Raw genomic sequence first — 22298 nt, 5'->3', positions numbered from 1 at the left:
GTCCTGCTCGACCAAGGGGCGTATCAGCAGCTCCCTGGATTTGTCAGCCATCTCTATTCCTCTCTGCTCACAGAGGTTGGTCAGAGCTTCTTTGCTCTGCTTCTTGTACTGGGCTGCCATATCGATAAACAGCCTTTGCCAAATAAAAAATAGAAGAGAAAACGGGGAGGGGAAACTGTTTGCAAGTATGTGTAAGTAAGCACTGAGTTGAACCTTGAACTGGTGCACTCCTCGCGAGGATACCAATTCTTTAGTACAGGGAATAATTGCTTAAACTATGCACTAATGCTCTAATAGAAATAATTCTATCCCACCGCCGCCAGCAATTGTCACCGATCCCTTCTCCGTGGTGTCACTTATTCGTCACGTTCCTGCTCTCACACGTGACTTGGGGTTGTGCCTGCAAGGGTTAATCTATCTTCCCACTCTCAGTCCAGCATTCAACCTCTGTCCTATGCTGTAATGGGAGCATAAATCACACACCGACCCAGGCCACACACCCGCTCATACACTCTGCCACCACTCACCGAATACACGGGCGATGAGTCCCGGAACTAATAATACTAATAATGTCTATCACTCATAAGGCTCACACACCTTAGGCTATGGATTCTTTTAGAATTCTTTCACAATTGGTGCAGAATCCAACCAGAGGAGCAGCACTTTTAGACCTAATACTATCTAATAGACCTGACAGAATAACAAATCTGCAGGTGGTTGGGCATCTAGGAAATAGCGACCACAATATTGTACAGTTTCACCTGTCTTTCACTAGGGGGACTTGTCAGGGAGTCACAAAAACACTGAACTTTAGGAAGGCAAAGTTTGACCAGCTTAGAGATGCCCTTAATCTGGTAGACTGGGACAATATCCTCAGAAATAAGAATACAGATAATAAATGGGAAATGTTTAAGAACATCCTAAATAGGCAGTGTAAGCGGTTTATACCTTGTGGGAATAAAAGGACTAGAAATAGGAAAAACCCAATGTGGCTAAACAAAGAAGTAAGACAGGCAATTAACAGTAAAAAGAAAGCATTTGCACTACTAAAGCAGGATGGCACCATTGAAGCTCTAAAAAACTATAGGGAGAAAAATACTTTATCTAAAAAACTAATTAAAGCTGCCAAAAAGGAAACAGAGAAGCACATTGCTAAGGAGAGTAAAACTAATCCCAAACTGTTCTTCAACTATATCAATAGTAAAAGAATAAAAACTGAAAATGTAGGCCCCTTAAAAAATAGTGAGGAAAGAATGGTTGTAGATGACGAGGAAAAAGCTAACATATTAAACACCTTCTTCTCCACGGTATTCACGGTGGAAAATGAAATGCTAGGTGAAATCCCAAGAAACAATGAAAACCCTATATTAAGGGTCACCAATCTAACCCAAGAAGAGGTGCGAAACCGGCTAAATAAGATTAAAATAGATAAATCTCCGGGTCCGGATGGCATACACCCACGAGTACTAAGGGAACTAAGTAATGTAATAGATAAACCATTATTTCTTATTTTTAGGGACTCTATAGCGACAGGATCTGTTCCGCAGGACTGGCGCATAGCAAATGTGGTGCCAATATTCAAAAAGGGCTCTAAAAGTGAACCTGGAAATTATAGGCCAGTAAGTCTAACCTCTATTGTTGGTAAAATATTTGAAGGGTTTCTGAGGGATGTTATTCTGGATTATCTCAATGAGAATAACTGTTTAACTCCATATCAGCATGGGTTTATGAGAAATCGCTCCTGTCAAACCAATCTAATCAGTTTTTATGAAGAGGTAAGCTATAGGCTGGACCACGGTGAGTCATTGGACGTGGTATATCTCGATTTTTCCAAAGCGTTTGATACCGTGCCGCACAAGAGGTTGGTACACAAAATGAGAATGCTTGGTCTGGGGGAAAATGTGTGTAAATGGGTTAGTAACTGGCTTAGTGATAGAAAGCAGAGGGTGGTTATAAATGGTATAGTCTCTAACTGGGTCGCTGTGACCAGTGGGGTTCCGCAGGGGTCGGTATTGGGACCTGTTCTCTTCAACATATTCATTAATGATCTGGTAGAGGGTTTACACAGTAAAATATCGATATTTGCAGATGATACAAAACTATGTAAAGCAGTTAATACAAGAGAAGATAGTATTCTGCTACAGATGGATCTGGATAAGTTGGAAACTTGGGCTGAAAGGTGGCAGATGAGGTTTAACAATGATAAATGTAAGGTTATACACATGGGAAGAAGGAATCAATATCACCATTACACACTGAATGGGAAACCACTGGGTAAATCTGACAGGGAGAAGGACTTGGGGATCCTAGTTAATGATAAACTTACCTGGAGCAGCCAGTGCCAGGCAGCAGCTGCCAAGGCAAACAGGATCATGGGGTGCATTAAAAGAGGTCTGGATACACATGATGAGAGCATTATACTGCCTCTGTACAAATCCCTAGTTAGACCGCACATGGAGTACTGTGTCCAGTTTTGGGCACCGGTGCTCATGAAGGATATAATGGAACTAGAGAGAGTACAAAGGAGGGCAACAAAATTAATAAAGGGGATGGGAGAACTACAATACCCAGATAGATTAGCGAAATTAGGATTATTTAGTCTAGAAAAAAGACGACTGAGGGGCGATCTAATAACCATGTATAAGTATATAAGGGGACAATACAAATATCTCGCTGAGGATCTGTTTATACCAAGGAAGGTGACGGGCACAAGGGGGCATTCTTTGCGTCTGGAGGAGAGAAGGTTTTTCCACCAACATAGAAGAGGATTCTTTACTGTTAGGGCAGTGAGAATCTGGAATTGCTTGCCTGAGGAGGTGGTGATGGCGAACTCAGTCGAGGGGTTCAAGAGAGGCCTGGATGTCTTCCTGGAGCAGAACAATATTGTATCATACAATTATTAGGTTCTGTAGAAGGACGTAGATCTGGGGATTTATTATGATGGAATATAGGCTGAACTGGATGGACAAATGTCTTTTTTCGGCCTTACTAACTATGTTACTATGTAGAACATTCAAGGTTCAACTTGTTAAAGTTTTATACTTTAATAGCAAAAGGTTCAATGCTTACAATAAGAAAAAGGTATAAAAATATAATAAAAAGACATACAACTTATGCAAAACAGTATAAAATAAAGAGGAGAAACTTACAGAAATTATCTAACTGGTAGTTGCTTCTGCTCCCTGAGGGTAGGACGAATGTAGATTGGATCACACCAGCTTCTCAGGCTGCCTCCATCATGTGAACACAATTCTCTGTGTGCAGCCTAAATTTATAACTTTGGTCTGGAGGTCAGGTTTCTAGACCGGCCCCTCAGGTTAATATCATAATTGCTGGCTTTCTGATTGGCCACGGCCGTGCTACTAATGAATATATTATTTTTCTCTTGAGACACTTGTGAAAAGGTTCTCAGGAATAGATACCCTCAGGCCGCAATTAACATCTCCCCTCCAAGACCTAGGAGGTGCCAAATGTTACCTTTCTTCTTTGCCCTAGCTAGAACTCCTGGTGAGATATGGAGACACAATTTCTACTAGTCCCAAGGAAGTACCTATTAACACCTAGGTGCGACTTGCCTTCAGGACAGATGTTACATTATCACTAGTCACACATATAACCCTAGACATATGTCACTACACACATATAGATATATATATACACATATTTTACCACAACCCCGAACACATATATACAGTGTAATAACACCGATCACATATATATATATATATATATATATATATATATATATATATATACAGTGTAATCACTCCAATCACATATATACAGTGTAATTACTTCAATAACATGTATACAGTGTAATCACTCCTATCACATACAGTGTATACAGTGTAATCACCCCGATCACACATATACAGTATAATCACCCCAATCACATATATACAGTGTAATCACCCCGATCACATATGTACAGTGTAATCACCCCGATCACATATGTACAGTGTAATCACCCCGATCACATATGTACAGTGTAATCACCCCGATCACATATGTACAGTGTAATCACCCCGATCACATATGTACAGTGTAATCACCCCGATCACATATGTACAGTGTAATCACCCCGATCACGTACAGTATATACAGTGTAATCACCCCGATCACGTACAGTATATACAGTGTAATCACCCCGATCACGTACAGTATATACAGTGTAATCACCCCGATCACATACAGTACAGATCAAAAGTTTGGAGACATCTTCTCATTTAAAGATTTTTCTGTATTTTCATGACTATGAAAATTGTACATTCACACTGAAGGCATCAAAACTATGAATTAACACATGTGGAATTATATACTTAGCAAAAACGTGTGAAACAACTGAAGTTATGTGTTATATTCTAGGTTCTTCAAAGAAGCCACCTTTTGCTTTGATGACTGCTTTGCACACTCTTGGCATTCTCTTAATGAGTTTCAAGAGGTAGTCGCCGGGAATGGTCTTCCAACAATCTTGAAGGAGTTCCCAGAGATGCTTAGCACTTGTTGGCCCTTTTGCCTTCACTCTGCGGTCCAGCTCACCCAAAACCATTTCGATTGGGTTCGGGTCTGGTGACTGTGGAGGCCAGGTCATCTGGCGTAGCCCCCCATCACTCTCCTTCTTGGTCAGATAGCCCTTACACAGCCTGGAAGTGTGTTTGGGGTCATTGTCCTGTTGAAAAATAAATGATGGTCCAACTAAACGCAAACCGGATGTAATAGCATGCCGCTGCAAGATGCTGTGGTAGCCATGCTCCTTCAGTATGCCTTCCATTTTGAATAAATCCCAAACAGTGTCACCAGCAAAGCACCCCCACACCATTACACCTCCTCCTCCATGCTTCACGGTGGGAACCAGGCATGTAAAGTCCATCCGTTCACCTTTTCTGCGTCGCACAAAGACATGGTGGTTGGAACCAAAGATCTCAAATTTGGACTCCTCAGACCAAAGCACAGATTTCCAATGGTCTAATGTCCATTGCTTGTGTTCTTTAGCCCAAACAAGTCTCTTCTGCTTATTGCCTGTCCTTAACAGTGGTTTCCTAGCAGCTATTTTACCATGAAGGCCTGCTGCACAAATTCTCCTCCTAACAGTTGTTGTAGAGATGTGTCTGGTGCTAGAACTCTGTGGCATTGACCTGGTCTCTAATCTGACCTGCTGTTAACCTGCGATTTCTGAGGCTGGTGACTCAAATAAGCTTATCCTCAGAAGCAGAGCTGACTCTTGGTCTTCTTCCTTTCCTGGGGCGATCCTCATGTGAGCCAGTTTCTTTGTAGCGCTTGATGGTTTTTGCCACTGAACTTGGAGACACTTTCATAGTTTTCCCACTCGTTTTTCTTTACTTAGTTGCTTTATTCTTGCCATAATACAAATTCTAACAGTCTATTCAGTAGGACAATCAGCTGTGTATCCACCAGACTTCTGCACAACACAACTGATGGTCCCAACCCCATTTATAAGGCAAGAAATCCCACTTATTAAACCTGACAAGGGCACACCTGTGAAATTAAAACCATTCCTGGTGACTACCTCTTGAAGCTCATCAAGAGAATGCCAAGAGTGAAGAACCTAGAATATAAGGCATAATTTAACTTGTTTCATACTTTTTTTGTTAAGTATTTAATTCCACATGTGTTAATTCACAGTTTTTTTTAACCAATTAACTTTTTATTGAGCAAAAAAGAGAGAACATAACACATCACATATCACATACCACCATCAAGGGAAAGAAAGGAAGAAGGGAGGGAGCAAGGGGAAGAGAGGGAAAAACAAAGTACATGGTGATCAAGAAACCACAGTACATCCAATACAGAAATACAAGGCCACAGTGTAAACCAAATCACATATTTAAAAAAATAACTATTAAATGAGAGTAAGAGCGGGCGGGGATACATAAGGTGAGGATACCCAAGGGTCCCACCAGGAGAGGACCTTATTCTTCTTAGGGAGACCATGAGCCATAATTACTTCATAGCTGAAGTGTAGGTTGATTTTAGAAACCAATTCGGCCCTAGAGAGGAGACCTGAAGATTTCCAGTAGTTCGCAGTGCATTGCCTGGCAGCAACCAAAATGTTAGAAATCATGGGACGGAGAGGGGAGGGAAACTCTATAAGGGAAATACCCAAAACAGCTAGATGCCCACTCAAGGTAAGGGGAAGATGAGTTACCTCAGCGATCAAGGATTCTACCTGGCGCCAAAAGACCTGAACCTGCGGGCAAGACCACCAAACATGGGAGCCAGAGCCCATAGCCCCACACCCCTTCCAGCAGAGAGGGGAGGAAGAAGGAGTGAATTTCGCCAGACGGACGGGGGTAAGATACCAATGCAGCTGGATCTTTTTAGCCTGTTCCAAATGGCCAAGACATAAGGAAAATTTAGATGGATGCACCATGGCAAATTGCCAGTCTTCCAGGGGAGCCTCGAAATCCAGCGAAGACTCCCAGGAAGTCATAAAAGGAAGCTTATCAGGAATATCATGGGATTTAAGAGCTTTGTAAAGGATAGAGATACCATGGGGCAATATAGTGGATGGTCTGAAGAATCGGTGAGCAGGGTCCCCTGTCAGAGGCGGGGGCGCACCAAACAGCCGACGCGACCTAAGGAAACTACGAAGTTGTAGATATTGAAAAAAATCTTTGTTAGAAAGAGAAAATCTACCTGCAAGGTCCTCAAACGACAGCAGGCCGTCCAAGCCGAACAGGTCAGCCACCCGATGCACCCCACGCCCCCTCCAGGAGGATAGGGAAGTGTACCCAATAGCATACTCCAGAGCTTGAACAGAAACATAATCATACATAAACAGGAAATGAGAGGAGCAAAGTGACGCCCAAAGTTTGGTAGCAGTCTTGATGGTACGAAGAGAAGGGCCACCAGGGGAGGCACGAAGCAGCTGGAGCTCTAAGAGTAATTTAAGAGAGTTCTTGGGGGCAAAATGGGACTCAATAAGAAACCAGGGTAAAAGTGATTTCCCCTCCCACCATAGTTTAAGAGGTTCCAGAACCGCACCCTATAATAAAACTGAACCGAAGGAGTGCCCAACCCACCCATAGAGTACGGAAGGGACATAACTCGACGTTTGACCCTGTGAGGTCTTTTGTTCCAGATAAAACGATCAATAAGCGATTGAAAAGCCGAGATAAATTTCGAGGGGATGGAAAGGGGGAGGCACCGAAATAGGTACATAATTTTAGGAAGGAATAACATTTTAGAAGTTTGTATACGGGCCATCCATGAAAGCGAGGAGCACGATAACTGATCCATGCCCTTCCTGACCGACGAGAGGGTTTCCTCACAGTTAGAACGAACGATGTCCTCCAACCTAGTTATTCGGATACCTAGGTACGTAAAGCCCAGCGGGGCCCAGATGAATGCATATTTAGATTGAATTTGAATTTGCAGAGCAACCGGGAGGAAGATGGGAAAAGGTGTGGATTTAGTCAGATTAAGTTTGTAATACGAGACCGCAGAAAATTGGGTTAAAATCGAGGTGATCGCATTTAACGAGACTAAAGGCGAGGTACATGTCAAAACCACATCGTCGGCGTAGAGACCAATTTTGTGTTCAATTCCCCCAACCCTCACTCCTTTTATGCCTGCACTTTGTCTAACCATGGCAGCCATAGGCTACATGATCAGAGCAAAGATGAGGGGCGAGAGGGGGCAGCCCTGGCGCGTGCCATTCAAAATGGGGAACGTCCGAGACTTAAAACCGGCCGAGCGAACCAACACACAGGGGTTGGAATATAAAGCCATGATGGCTTGGGAGATTTGCCCAGTCAGCCCAAATTTTTCCAACGTAAGCTCAATATATCCCCAGTGCACCCTGTCAAACGCTTTTTCGGCGTCAAGTGACAGGAATACACTGGGGAGACCCTCCCTCTCCACCACATCCAGAAGATCGATCAGACGCCTAGTACCGTCTCTGGTCTGTCTGCTGGGAACAAACCCGACCTGGTCGGGGTGTATAAGGCTGGGAAGCACCGAAAGTAATCTATTGGCCCAAAATTTAGCATAGATTTTAACGTCGCAATTCAGGAGGGCTATAGGGCGAAAATTCCCCGGAGAGGTTGTGGGTTTCCCCTGTTTAGGAAGAGTCACAATGGAAGCCTCCAATCCCTCAGCTCTGATGCTACCTACCGACAACCAGTTGTTAAATAGGCGTAGGAGGTAAGGGGAGAGGACAGGGAAAAACTGTGCATAATAAAGGAAAGGAAAACCGTCTGGACCAGGATAAGAACCCTTATTGGCATCCTAACAATTTGAGATGGCTCAGATTCGGCAATGGGAGAATTCAGAAAGGAGAGCTGCTCCGTGCTGACCGAGGGGAGATTAGCTTTTTCCAAGAACGCCAAAATTAGCTCCTGTGAGGGCTGAGGGACCCCCGAATCAGAACCAAGATCATAGAGAGAGGAATAGTAGCAATATGAATAGGATTGTAAATACGGGAACAGTCAGACCCAAGCAGGAATGGAATCTTGGATTGGGCCTCTCTCCTCCTTACGCGCCTAGCCAGAACAGCTCCCGCCCGATCTCCCATGGCATAGAATTTGGCTCTGGTTTTCCTCAGGGCATTCTCAGTTTTATGCAGAAGCAAATGGCGAACATGCATGCGGGCCTTAGAGAGATCAGACAAGAGCACCGGGGTGGGAGAGACTTTATGGGCCGATTCAAGACGAGCTATTTCGTCTAGGGCAGATTGAAGGGCCGAATTATATTTCTTCTTAGCCGTTGCAGCCATTTTGATAAAGCAGCCCGTGATCACCGCCTTGTGGGCGAACCAGAGGGTATCATCTCGTACATCTGGGGTATCATTGGAGGAGAAGAATTCTTGCAAGGCTCTTTCTATAAACTGAGTTTGATTGATCTGCAAGGAGATGAGTGTTGAGACGCCAATGAGAGGGAGGCCTAATAGCAAGAGGATCTCTCAGAGTGAGGGACACCGGGGCATGGTCTGACCAGGTCTGAAATGCAGTGAGGAAGGGCCACATCATTCACCAGCACATAGTCAATCCTACTATAGGAACCGTGTCTGGGTGACATGAACGTGTAGTCCCTCTCGCCGCAATGCAGATATCTCCAAACATCGTGTAAATTGTAAGAGTATAGGCCCCGTCACACATAGCGAGATCGCTAGCGAGATCGCTGCTGAGTCACAAGTTTTGTGACGCAACAGCGATCTCAGTAGCGAACTCGCTATGTGTGACACGTAGCAGCGATCAGGCCCCTGCTGTGAGATCGCTGGTCGTGTCGGAATGGCCTGGGCCATTTTTTGATCGTTGAGGTCCCGCTGACATCGCTGAATCGGCGTGTGTGACGCCGATTCAGCGATGTCTTCGCTGGTAACCAGGGTAAACATCGGGTTACTAAGCGCAGGGCCGCGCTTAGTAACCCGATGTTTACCCTGGTTACCATCGTTAAAGTAATAAAAACAAACGCTTCATACTTACCTACCGCTGTCTGTCCCCGGCGCTGGGCTTCTCTGCTCTGGCTGTGAGCGTCGGGCAGCCGGAAAGCAGAGCGGTGACGTCACCGCTCTGCTTTCCGGCCGCTGTGCTCACAGCCAGAGCAGAGAAGCCCAGCGCCGGGGACAGACAGCGGTAGGTAAGTATGTAGCGTTTTTTTTTTTTTACTTTAACGATGGTAACCAAGGTAAACATCGGGTTACTAAGCGCGGCCCTGCGCTTAGTAACCCGATGTTTACCCTGGTTACCCGGGGACTTCGGCATCGTTGAAGACAGTTTCAACGATGCCGAAGTCTTTCCCCTGATCGTTGGTCGCTTGAGAGGGCTGTCTGTGTGACAGCTCTCCAGCGACCAAACAGCGACGCTGCAGCGATCCGGATCGTTGTCGGTATCGCTGCAGCGTCGCTAAAGTGTGACGGTACCTTTAGTTAGCGGCCCTGCCTCACACCTAGACAGGAAGGAGACAGAACAGTCCAGCACTTTAGACATTGGAGCATTGAAGTCCCCAGCAATCAGTTTGTGACCATGTTGAATGTCCTGTAAAATTTGGAAAAAAAAAAACCCTCCAGGAACTTAAGCTGACCTGCATTGGGAGCATAGACCGAGGCAATGGTGTAAGGGACATTATTAATAAGACAAAGAACTACAACAAACCTACCCATCGGGTCCGATATGGAGCGGATCAATTGAAAAGCATTAGTTTTACTAAAGAAAATAGCTACCCCCACCTTTTTTGACGTGCCATTTGCAAAAAATTGGTGCGGATATAAACCTGAGTACATTCTAACATTATCACATTCCAATAAGTGCGTTCCTTGAAGACATAAAATGACCCGACGGGATTTACCCAACTGCTGCCAGACAATAGACCTCTTGCCCGGGGAGTTGAGGCCATTTACATTAATTGAATATAAGGAAATACTCATAGCAAAAATATATCAACAGTCTTACAGTATATTGAGCACCAATGGGCTATGCGAGAGAGTAGATAACATGTGACTTGCGGGTCAGAGCACCAGTAGCGGGAAACCAGGAGGAGGGGAAGGAAGGAGGGAGAACAAACAAGACAGACAACAAGTAACAAATAAACCAAAAGACCAAGGTCCATTCAGGAATATCCTGAGTCCAAAAGGTGAGATTCAAAAAAACAGTTCACCTGTAGGGCTGCAGAAACTCCCAAAGGGAAGCCAGAGCAGCTTGAGGAAAAAAACAAAGCGAAGAGAACCAAACAAATCTGTGCGGGAAAATAGGCAGGAACCAGAGATGCAGTGAGCTTCAGGCCACCTCCCAGTCCGGCACAACACGGGCCCTGAGGCTTTTGTTCTTTCCAGGCTTTGGGGGACTTGCTGAGACCGGGGAGCCAGGAGCTGTCAGGCCCCATTTGGACAAGGCAGATGCTGCGTGAGACGGAGTCTGGCAGGTGGTGATTGATCCATCTTTATGGATGAGAAGCTTGGTGGGAAACCCCCAGCGATATAAAATGCCCTTTTCTCTGAGAATAGCAGTGTAAGGCCCAAAGGCCCTGCGGAGAGCCAGAGTGCCCGGAGAGAGATCTGGAAAGACAGTGATGCGGGCAAATCTTTCAGGTAAAGCTGGGTTCTTTCTTAATGCCTGAAGAAAATCCTCCTTCATTTCATAGAAGTGTATGCATGCGAGCACATCTCTTGGGACTGAGGGTCCCAGACCAGGCGGCTTAGGAACCCGGTGAATACGGTCGATTATAATATCTTTGGAGGCACACTGAGGGAGAACAACCAAAATAAAATCCTGTAGGAGAGCCCTCAAGTCCCCTGCCATGATAGATTCTTCAATGCCTCTGAGTTTAACGTTATTCCTCCTGGACCTGTCTTCCAGGTCCAGGGTCTTAGAGTGGGTTTTAGCAGCCAGTCTTTGCAGGGTCTCATGTGCGTCCCAGAGCTCATTGTGAGAAGAGACCAGCTCCGCCATCTTGCGCTCCAGGCGGTCAGTGCGGTTCCCCAACTCCACCACCTCTCCCCTCAGTTCTGCTAACATAGCACGCATATCCTCCTATATGGAGGTCCTAAGGTCTCCCAGAAGACCCCTGAGCAAAGCAGCGGTCACCGGTGCATCGGCAGAGTCCAAAGCTGCAGCGCCAGTTAGCGACGCCTGAGCGCCGCATAATTCATAGTTTTGATGCCGTCAGTGGGAATGTACAATTTTCATAGTCATGAAAATACAGACAATTGGTGGCAGCACGGTGGGACGTGACAACCCCAATCACACTTCACAGTATATTCAACCCGCTCACCGATAACACACTGTTACCGCCGTCCGACCAGCCATACAGCGGATTTTGTGCTGTATGTAATAATTGATATGAGATGAATTCTGCTGTCGGCTTGAAGTTCAGTAACCAGCTGCCTATTATTAGATTCATTAGAAATTAACAGTACAAAAATGTAAAAACAAAGTCCAGGTGAAGACTGCTGTAGCTCACTTTCCAGCTATGATGATAATGGTTCGAGTTGTGAAAGGTGGAACCGTCTACACACTTGGATTTTTTTTTCTTTTTTGTTCTTTTTAATGAATGTAATAAATGGTGATATTTATTCTGCCTGGGGCTGGACGCCTCTTTTCTGCTTTTTTTGTGCCCAGCCGCCTGCTCCATTCCTGCATCATTGGCTCATCAGATGTAGGAGGATTACTGACTGCATGAAGTGATGGCCGACACGGCGCGGGGTAAGATGAGCCGTGCCATGGTGTAGTGACCCCGTTGACTGCTGCTGTCTTGTAACTTGGCCTGATGTCAGGATGTGTCACTATACGGTGATGAGGGGTCTCGCTGAAATGCTGTGATGTGTTCCTATGTTGGCCTCCTGAGCTATTTGGATAGAGGCTTTTGGGGCACGTTTTCCGGTGTTCCGGGGGATTATTATGGGTAATTGTTTTTCTGCTGCTTTTTTAATCTATTACCATTTCTTCTTTGTTCACTTAGTAAAACCTGTAATTCCCCAGTGCCGAGTGCCCAAGTCTGTGCCTGTGGGGAAATCTGCTGTTCTGCACTGCCGAGAAAATGAGGGCTACCCCAGTTCTGTTTATCGCTGGTACCGCAACAGTGACGCCCTTCCTGAAGAGTCTAGAAGCAACCCCAAGTTCCTGAACTCGACCTTCACTGTGAATGTGAGCTCCGGGACTTTGGTGAGTGGCAGCATGCACATGGCAGTGTGATGTCTGGGCCCCATGACACAGACTGACTGTTTCCTCCTTTCAGGTATTTGCTGCTGTGAATAAAAGAGACATGGGCCAGTATTACTGTATTGCCAGCAATGCCGCAGGTTCTGCCCGGTGTGACGCGCAGCTTCTGGAAGTTTGTAGGTTCTCGGCAACTTATGTAATCCACTTATGTGTCAGGTTGTCCCATGTGACTGTCCTCGGCTGAGCCCCTGAGACGGTGACTTCCATGACTGTTTCCTCCTTTCCGGTAATATCTGTCTTTTACCCTCAGATGACCTGAATATTGGTGGCATTGTTGGAGGTGTCCTGCTGGTGGTGTTGGTGCTCGTGCTCATTACTGTCGGCATGTGCTGTGCCTATCAGAAAGGTTACTTTGTAACCAGCAGCAGGCCCAATGGTCAAAGGTACGGCATATTTCTAGACTGATATGTAAATCCTTTTCCTGCCGTAATTGTAAAGATTAGTCCCATGAGTGTGAAGGCCCATCACATCGGACACTAGTCAGCTTGCTATGCTTGGCAATAGGCGTCTTCTCTAATGTGGAGGCATTATAGATATTTTCATTTCACTTAAAAAATGTAATTGATTGATTTTATAAAATGTTTCCAGAGAGTTGACAGAGCCATGCATGAAGATAATAATAATAATAATTTTATTTATAAAAGATGGCATGTAACGTCAAGGGTACAGCTCATGAGGCCCACCAGTGCTTTATTATCAGTCATGAAAGAAGGGTGTAAGACTAGAGGCAAGTGGGGTAAGAGGAACATAGGAAAGAGTTTACGTATGGGACAATGAAATCAGGCATTGGAGGGTAGCATGATGTATACCTTCCAGAAAGCCATCCCTAGAATCATGGAGGTAACTCTGCATTGGCGAGATTGTTATATGCGCCGATATCTGAGCTCATGGTCTGTAGTGATAGGATTTGTCTACACATCTCCATTTTACTCACTCTGCCTCTTTTTTATCTTGCAGTTTCATGAACTCTTCAAAAACGGATGGTATGAATTACCTACAGACAAGTGACGAGGTGACCGCAGAGCGTTGTGCACTTGCATCGTTACTCTCAACCTGGTGTCAGCTGCCCACCCCTAGACAAGGAGCAGAGTGACTCTCCACCTGGTGTCAGATGCCCACCCCTAGACACAGAGCAGAGTGACTCTCCACCTGGTGTCAGATGCCCACCCCTAGACACAGAGCAGAGTGACTCTCTACCTGGTGTCAGGTGCCCACCCCTAGACACGGAGCAGAGTGACTCTCCACCTGGTGTCAGATGCCCCCACACTAGACACGGAGCAGAGTGACTCTCCACCTGGTGTTAGATGCCCCCCCACTAGACACGGAGCAGAGTGACTCTCCACCTGGTGTCAGATGCCCACCCCTAGACACAGAGCAGAGTGACTCTCCACCTGGTGTCAGGTGCCCACCCCTAGACACGGAGCAGAGTGACTCTCCACCTGGTGTCAGATGCCCCCCCACTAGACACGGAGCAGAGTGACTCTCCACCTGGTGTTAGATGCCCCCCCACTAGACACGGAGCAGAGTGACTCTCCACCTGGTGTCAGATGCCCACCCCTAGACACGGAGCAGAGTGACTCTCCACCTGGTGTCAGATGCCCACCCCTAGACACGGAGCAGAGTGACTTTCCACCTGGTGTCAGATGCCCACCCCTAGACACGGAGCAGCGTGACTCTCCACCTGGTGTCAGATGCCCACCCCTAGACATGGAGCAGCGTGACTCTCCACCTGGTGTCAGGTGCCCACCACTAGACACGGAGTAGCGTGACTACACCTGGTGTCAGATACGCACCCCTAGACATGGAGCAGCGTGACTCTCCACCTGGTGTCAGGTGCCCACCCCTAGACACGGAGTAGCGTGACTCCACCTGGTGTCAGATGCCCCCCCACTAGACATGGAGCAGCGTGACTCTCCACCTGGTGTCACATGCCCACCTTTAGACACGAAGCAGAGTGACTCTCCACCTGGTGTCAGATGCCCACCCCTAGACACGGAGCAGCGTGGCTCTCCACCTGGTCTCAGATGTCCACCCCTAGACACGAAGCAGAGTGACTCTCCACCTGGTGTCAGATGCCCACCCCTAGACACGGAGCACCCTGCCTGTCCACCTGGTCTCAGATGCCCACCCCTAGACACGGAGCAGAGTGACTCTCCACCTGGTGTCAGATGCCCACCCCTAGACACGGAGCAGCGTTACTCTCCACCTGGTGTCAGATGCCCACCCCTAGACACGGAGCACCCTGCCTGTCCACCTGGTGTCGGTTGCCCATCCCTAGACACGGAGCAGCGTGACTCTCCACCTGGTGTCAGATACGCACCCCTAGACACGGAGTAGCGTGACTCCACCTGGTGTCAGATGCCCCCCCACTAGACATGGAGCAGCGTGACTCTCCACCTGGTGTCACATGCCCACCTTTAGACATGGAGCACTGTGACTCTCCACCTGGTGTCAGCTGCCCACCCCTAGTCACGGAGCAGCGTGACTCCACCTGGTCTCAGATGTCCAACCCTAGACACGGAGCAGTGTTACTCTCCACCTGGTCTCAGATGTCCACCCCTAGACACGGAGCAGTGTGGCTCTCCACCTGGTCTCAGATGCCCACCCCTAGACACGGAGCAACGTGACTCTCCACGTGGTGTCAGATGCCCACCCCTAGACACGGAGCAGTGTTACTCTCCACCTGGTCTCAGATGTCCACCCCTAGACACGGAGCAGCGTGACTCTCCACCTGGTCTCAGATGTCCACCCCTAGACACGGAGCAGCGTGACTCTCCACCTGGTCTCAGATGTCCACCCCTAGACACGGAGCAGTGTTACTCTCCACCTGGTCTCAGATGTCCACCCCTAGACACGGAGCAGCGTGACTCTCCACCTGGTCTCAGATGTCCACCCCTAGACACGGAGCAGCGTGACTCTCCACCTGGTCTCAGATGTCCACCCCTAGACACGGAGCAGTGTTACTCTCCACCTGGTCTCAGATGTCCACCCCTAGACACGGAGCAGCGTGACTCTCCACCTGGTCTCAGATGTCCACCCCTAGACACGGAGCACCCTGCCTGTCCACCTGGTGTCGGTTGCCCATCCCTAGACACGGAGCACAGTAACTCTCCACCTTGTGTCAGATGCCCACCCCTAGACATGGAGCAGCGTGGCTCTCCCCCTGGTGTCAGATGCCCACCCCTAGACATGGAGCAGCGTGGCTCTCCCCCTGGTGTCAGATGCCCACCCCTAGACACGGAGCGGCATGCCTCTCCACCTGGTGTCACATGCCCACCCCTAGACACGGAGCAGTGTGACTCTCCACCTGGTGTCACATGCCCACCCCTAGACATGGAGCAGCGTGGCTCTCCCCCTGGTGTCAGATGCCCACCCCTAGACACGGAGCGGCATGCCTCTCCACCTGGTGTCACATGCCCACCCCTAGACACGGAGCAGTGTGACTCTCCACCTGGTGTCAGATGCCCACCCCTAGACACAGAGTAGCATTAATATCCACCTGGCGTCAGATGCCCACCTTTAGACAGAGTAGCGTGCCTGTCCACCTGGTGTCAGATGCCCACCCCTAGACACGGAGCAGCATTACTCTCCACCTGATGTCGGGTGCTCACCCCTAGAAACGGAGCAGCATTACTCTCCACCTGGTGTCAGGGGTCCACTCCTAGACACGGAGCAGCGTGACTCCACCTGTTGTCCGATGCCCACCCCTAGACATGGAGCAGCGTGATTCTCCACCTGGTGTCAGATGTCCCCCCTAGACATGGAGCAGAGTGACTCTCCACCTGGTGTCAGATGTCCCCCCTAGACATAGAGCAGAGTGACTCTCCACCTGGTGTCAGATGTCCCCCCTAGACACTGAGCAGCGTGACTCCACCTGGTGTCAGGTGCCCACCCCTAGACATGGAGCAGAGTGACTCTCCACCTGGTATCAGATGTCCACCCCTAGACACGGAGCAGAGTGACTCTCCACCTGGTGTCAGATGTCTACCCCTAGACGCGGAGCAGAGTGACTCTCCACCTGGTGTCAGCTGCCCACCCCTAGACACGGAGCAGAGTGACTCTCCACCTGGTGTCAGATGTCCCCCCTTAGACATGGAGCAGCGTGCCTCTCCACCTGGTGTCAGATGCCCACCCCTAGACACGGAGCAGCGTGACTCTCCACCTGGTGTCAGATGTCTACCCCTAGACACAGAGCAGCGTGACTCTCCACCTGGTGTCAGATGCCCACCCCTAGACACAGAGCAGAGTGACTCTCCACCTGGTGTCAGATGCCCACTCCTAGACACGGAGCAGCGTGACTCCATGTGGTGTCAGATGTCCCTCCTTAGACATGGAGCAGCGTGACTCTCCACCTGGTGTCAGGTGCCCAACCCCAGACATAAAGATGAGGAAAAAAGTGGGAATGAATAAAGCGCAATAGGGTCTTAGCTGATGACAGCGAGGTGTCAACAAAATGGAAGATGCACTTGCCTTGTCACGTTGCTAAAAGGCAACACACAACGGGCATGTAAAACAGCTGCTGCTCAGATACCAGTCGGGAGGTAGACCCAGGTACAGAATAGAGGCTGGAGGTATCACTCATTCGCTGCTGATAACGGATCATCGATAAAATAGACATTTAATAAATAATGTAATAATAAATGTCTTTATTTTATCAATGATCCGCTATCAGCAGTGCATGAATGATACCTCCAGCCTCTTTTCCCACCCCTAGACATGGAGCGGAGCTTCTCTAACTAAGGTGCCCTTGTCAACATGTCATGTTTCATATCCAGCACAGTCCTGTATTTGGCTTCAGAATTGCTAGTAATATAATGGCATTATTCTTGGACTATTGTGATGTTTCTATTGCAAGAGACAAAAAATTGAAAGTTTTGGGACAGCACAGTAGCTTTTCGGTTAGTAGCATGTTGGCTTAGTGGTTAGCAGCACAGTGGTTCAGTGATTAGCACTGTTGCTTTCTAGCTATAGTGTCCTATGTTCAAATTCCACTAATAACTTTCTGTGCTCTGCCTGTAATTGTGTGGGTTTTTTCCAGTTTCTTCCCACAATTCATAAACATACTAATAAGGAATTAAGCTTGTGAGCCCCATTGAGGACAGAAATGAGGTATGTACATAGCTTGGGTGTCACGTACCTACTTCTCAGCACGTGATTTGGGGTTGCGCCTGCAATGGTTAATCTATCTCCTCTCAGTCCAGCATTCAACCTCTGTCCTATGCTGTAGTGGGAGCATAATTCACACCCCAACAGTCCACACACCCCGCTCATTCATACATACATGCTGCCACCACTCACTGAACACGGGCGATGAGTCCCGGAAATATAACTACTACTGTCTGCCAATCATAAGGATCACACATTTTAAGGCCATGGATTATTTTAGAGCATACAAGGTTCAGACTTATTAAAGTGTTAAGCTTTAATAGAAAAGGTACAGTGCTTACAATCAAAAGGGTATTACAATACGGGAATAAAAAGTGACATTCAAATATGCTAAAACAGTGATAAAATAAAGGGAGAAAACTTATAGAAATATCGAACTTTGTAGTCTGGTACTCTGTCCCTGAGGGAGGGAGAAATATGGAATGGCTCACATCAACTTTCCAGGCAGCCCCCACTTGTAAACATCTTTCTATGTGTAGAGGCCTAATTTATAGAGTTAACTTGGAGGTCAGATTTCTAGGCCAGCCTCCCAGGTTAATATTCTAATCTTTCTCATAGTGCAGCCTGACAAATTAGATTTACTAAGTCCCATTTGGCATCTGCCTTTGAGGCTTTAGAGGTGTTAAATTTTTCCAATTTTGTGTCTTTCCGGGAAGGCCCCCTGTGCTCTGAGAACAGGAAAGCTGCCTTTTCTCGGGATAACATATATTATCATCTTGGTGAGACCTGCAGCCTGAGGACAGATGCTGGTTAACCGCCGGCCACACATATATACATATTTCACTACATGGGCATGAGAAGCCCTGGACATAGAGGGTACCATGGAGGAGTGGGTGCATTGCAATCTTTCAGCTTCTGAGTGCCCCCCTGCTTGCAGCTTCAGATTTCGGTTCCTCTCTAAGTGGTTTTAAGCTCTGTATTGGAGGAAAAAAGCTGGGAAGTGCTTCGAAGATGAGGACCGTGGCTTCCCAGGGGCATCACCGCAGTATGGGTTTATTGCCATGAGGGCTGCTGCAGCCAGAAGTTTCTCGAGCCGACATCTTGTGTACACTTTCTTAGGGTCTTCTCTCAGCATTGTAGACCTTGCTGCCAATTGCTAGCTTGTTAATCTTGAGCCCCCTGATCCCAGTCTCATGTAGAGATGAGTGATGGGTGCAGGTGGAGCTTTCAGTCCCTCGTCCGCCTGATCTGACTCCTCTTTTCTCTATTCCTGCAGGGAGATTTCAGACACAAGTCGTCCTTTGTCATCTGATATTCAATGTATTTTTGAGTCTTTGAGGAAAGCACTGAAGAAATTGCACCGCAGTGTGTGAAGCCCCACACGTCACTACCAACCTTCCAGTCTGCCAAAGTATAACCTGACAACCTCAGCCGACAACCACTTCCAGGAACTTCCGAGCTGTGGCGTCAGATTGTGAGCAGACCCGCATCCAGCTCACAGTATTAATACACTGCCAAATGCTCCATCTTTTTATGGTCCGCACTGGAGACGTTTTCTATCTACTTTTAATCTGGGATGAAGAAAGTTTTTACTTTTTTTTCTTATAATCCATAAGCACAGAAGTTTTAGCACTAAACAAACTATCAAAGGGTTAATTTCTGTTATTTTAATCACAAAATGTGAGGATGATTTTATTGCATTTTTTCATGCCCAGAAATCTGCCGAGAACTTGAAGTTTAGTGTCAGCCGTGGTCTGGGCACATTTCTGATTTTTTTATAGTGAGACGACTGCAACACAAGAATGAGAGACCCCCGCCTCTGAGAGACCCTCACATGTATCTCTATGGGAGTCACAGCTGGTTACAGACATTTCTGTGCATATCCGTGTGCTGTGGACACTCTGTAACCAGGTCAGACATGGCAGTGCACCAGCTGTCACCTGGTCGCTCCACATCCTTGTAATAATACAACGCCAAGAACCTTTCTACTGATTGTATCAAGCAGCTTTTTCTGTTCTCCCTCACAACTCACTGCCTTTACAGACATCAATGCTGAATTCTGAAGGATATTTTCAGCTGGTAACATTGATAACCTGCGATCCAAAGAGCAGGGCTCTGGATCAGAGTACCAGGGTCTGCAGGGTTCTGGATCCAAGTACAAGGCTATGCATCTGAGTGACGGTCTCTGTGGGGCTCTGGATCCGAGTACCGGTCTCTGTGGGGCTCTGGATCCGACTACCAGTCTGAGGGGCTCTGGATCCAACTCTGGGCTTTGCGGGGCTCTTGATCCGAGTACTATGGCCTGCAGGGGTCTGGATTCAATTGCAAGGCTCTGGATCCGAGTACCAATCTCTGCTGAGCTCTGGATCTGAGCACCGGACTCTGAATCCGAGTACCAGACTCTGCAGGGCTATGAACCCAAGTACCAGGGCCTGCGGGGCTCTGGATCCAAGTGTAGGGCTCGGAATCCGAGTACAGGACTCCGTGGGGCTCTGGATCCGAGTACCGATCTCTGCGGGGCTCTGGATCTGGGTACCAATCTCTGCAGGGCTCTGGATCCGAGTACCAATCTCTGCTGAGCTCTGGATCTGAGCACCGGACTCTGAATCCGAGTACCGGACTCTGCAGAGCTATGAATCCGAGTACCAGGGTCTGCGGGGCTCTGGATCCAAGTGTAGGGCTCGGAATCCGAGTACAGGACTCTGTGGGGCTCTGGATCCGAGTACCGATCTCTGCGGGGCTCTGGATCTGGGTACCAATCTCTGCAGGGCTCTGGATCCGAGTACCAATCTCTGCTGAGCTCTGGATCTGAGCACCGGACTCTGAATCCGAGTACCGGACTCTGCAGAGCTATGAATCCGAGTACCAGGGTCTGCGGGGCTCTGGATCCAAGTGTAGGGCTCGGAATCCGAGTACAGGACCCTGTGGGGCTCTGGATCCGAGTGCCTGTCTCTGCGGGGCTCTGGATCCGAGTACCGATCTCTGCGGGGCTCTGGATCCGAGTACCAATCTCTGCTGCTCTCTGGATCCAAGCACCGGACTCTGAATTCGAGAACCGGACTCTACAGGGCTATGAATCCGAGTACCAGGGTCTGCGGGGCTCTAGATCTGAGTACCAGGGTCTGCAGGGCTCTAGAACAGAGTACCAGGCTCTGGATCCAAGTACCAGAGTCTGCGGGGCTCTGGATCCGAGTACCATGGGTTGCAGGGCTCTGGATCCGAGTAACGGGGTCTGTGGGGCTCTGGATCCGAGCACCGGGCTCTGTAGGGCTTTGGATCCATGTACCAGGGTCGGTGGCGCTCTGGATCCGAGTACTGGGTTCTGCAAGACCTGATACTCTGGGTGCAGAGCCTTGTTCTTCAGATCTCTGGGGTCCCAGCAATCAGTAAGCTATCACTATTCTATCTATAGAATATAATGTTCAATTCTGGGAAAATCCCTTTAAAGAAAAGGACGGTCCAGGATTACACAAATGTCTGATTTCTTGTAGAATCAGCGACACATGTCCACAAGTTGTGTGTGGTTCTGGTAGTAAGTAGCCATATTTCCTGTTGCTGTACAGATCTAATCTATTTGTGCCGGTCCTGGCAGCTCCAGGTGTCTTTTGTTTGGATCTTTCATGTGCCGGTATGTGACTAGTGCTGGGTAGGAAGGGGGATGACGGACTCACAAAAAGCTAGTTTACCTACTGAAATGAGCACAGTCGACAGACACTGAAACAGGCTGGCTTAGATTGTGTAGTGAGCAGCCAGCCAGCCCCCTTTATACACAACGCTGGTCATATGCTGACGTTTGTGAGCACAGGTCAGGACCAGCGCCGATATCTTCATATCCAGGCACTTTTCTTAAACATGTTATCCACTACTTGGACAACCCATTCAAATAAGTTGCCCTCCATTAAAATAATAGCACCTATACTCCCCTCCAGTGCCAGCGCAATCCTAGCGGTGTTGGCCTTGTCACGTCATACACTCCCCTCCAGTGCCAGCGCAGTACTAGTGGGGTTGGCCTTGTCACATCATATACTCTCCTCCTGTGCCAGTGCAGTCCTAGCGGTGTTGGCCTTGTCACGTCATATACTCCCCTGCAGTGCCAGCGCAGTCCTAGCGGTGTTGGCCTTCTCACATCATACACTCCCCTCTAGTGCCAGCGCAGTCCCAGCAGTGATGGCCTTGTCACGTAACTTACTACCTGCCAGTGCCGACACAGTTCTAGCAGTGTATGCCTTGCCACGTCATTTACTCCCCTCCAGTGCCAGCGCAGTCCTAGCAGTGTTGGCCTTTTCACGTCATATACTCCAGTGCCAGCGCAGTCCTAGCGGTGTTGGCCTTGTCACGTCATACACTCCCCTCCAGTGCCAGCGCAGTCCTAGCGGTGTTGGCCTTGTCACGTCATACACTCCCCTCCAGTGCCAGCGCAGTCCTAGCAGTGTCTTTCTTGCCACGTCATTTACTCCCCGCCAGTGCCGACACAGTTCTAGCAGTGTCTGTCTTGTCTCGTCATTTACTACCCGC

The 22298-nt window shown here is 48.2% G+C and overlaps 1 protein-coding gene across 1 annotated transcript in view; it reads left to right on the top strand.

Moving 5' to 3' along the window:
* Positions 1–19771, top strand: part of JAM3 (junctional adhesion molecule 3) — a 116242-nt gene extending 96471 nt beyond the window's left edge. Inside the window, exons 5-9 of the mRNA XM_069742614.1 lie at positions 12418–12620; positions 12694–12793; positions 12928–13060; positions 13635–13689; positions 19060–19771. Coding sequence (XP_069598715.1) covers positions 12418–12620; positions 12694–12793; positions 12928–13060; positions 13635–13689; positions 19060–19095 — 527 coding nt within the window. The 3' untranslated portion in view covers positions 19096–19771. The remainder of the gene's footprint in view (positions 1–12417; positions 12621–12693; positions 12794–12927; positions 13061–13634; positions 13690–19059) is intronic.
* Positions 19772–22298: the final 2527 nt, after the last annotated feature.

This window comes from Ranitomeya imitator, chromosome 10, assembly GCF_032444005.1.
Source record: "Ranitomeya imitator isolate aRanImi1 chromosome 10, aRanImi1.pri, whole genome shotgun sequence".
Lineage (NCBI taxonomy): Eukaryota > Metazoa > Chordata > Amphibia > Anura > Dendrobatidae > Ranitomeya > Ranitomeya imitator.
Note: the sequence above shows the minus strand (reverse complement) of the source record. Positions and strands in the feature narration are given on the sequence as shown.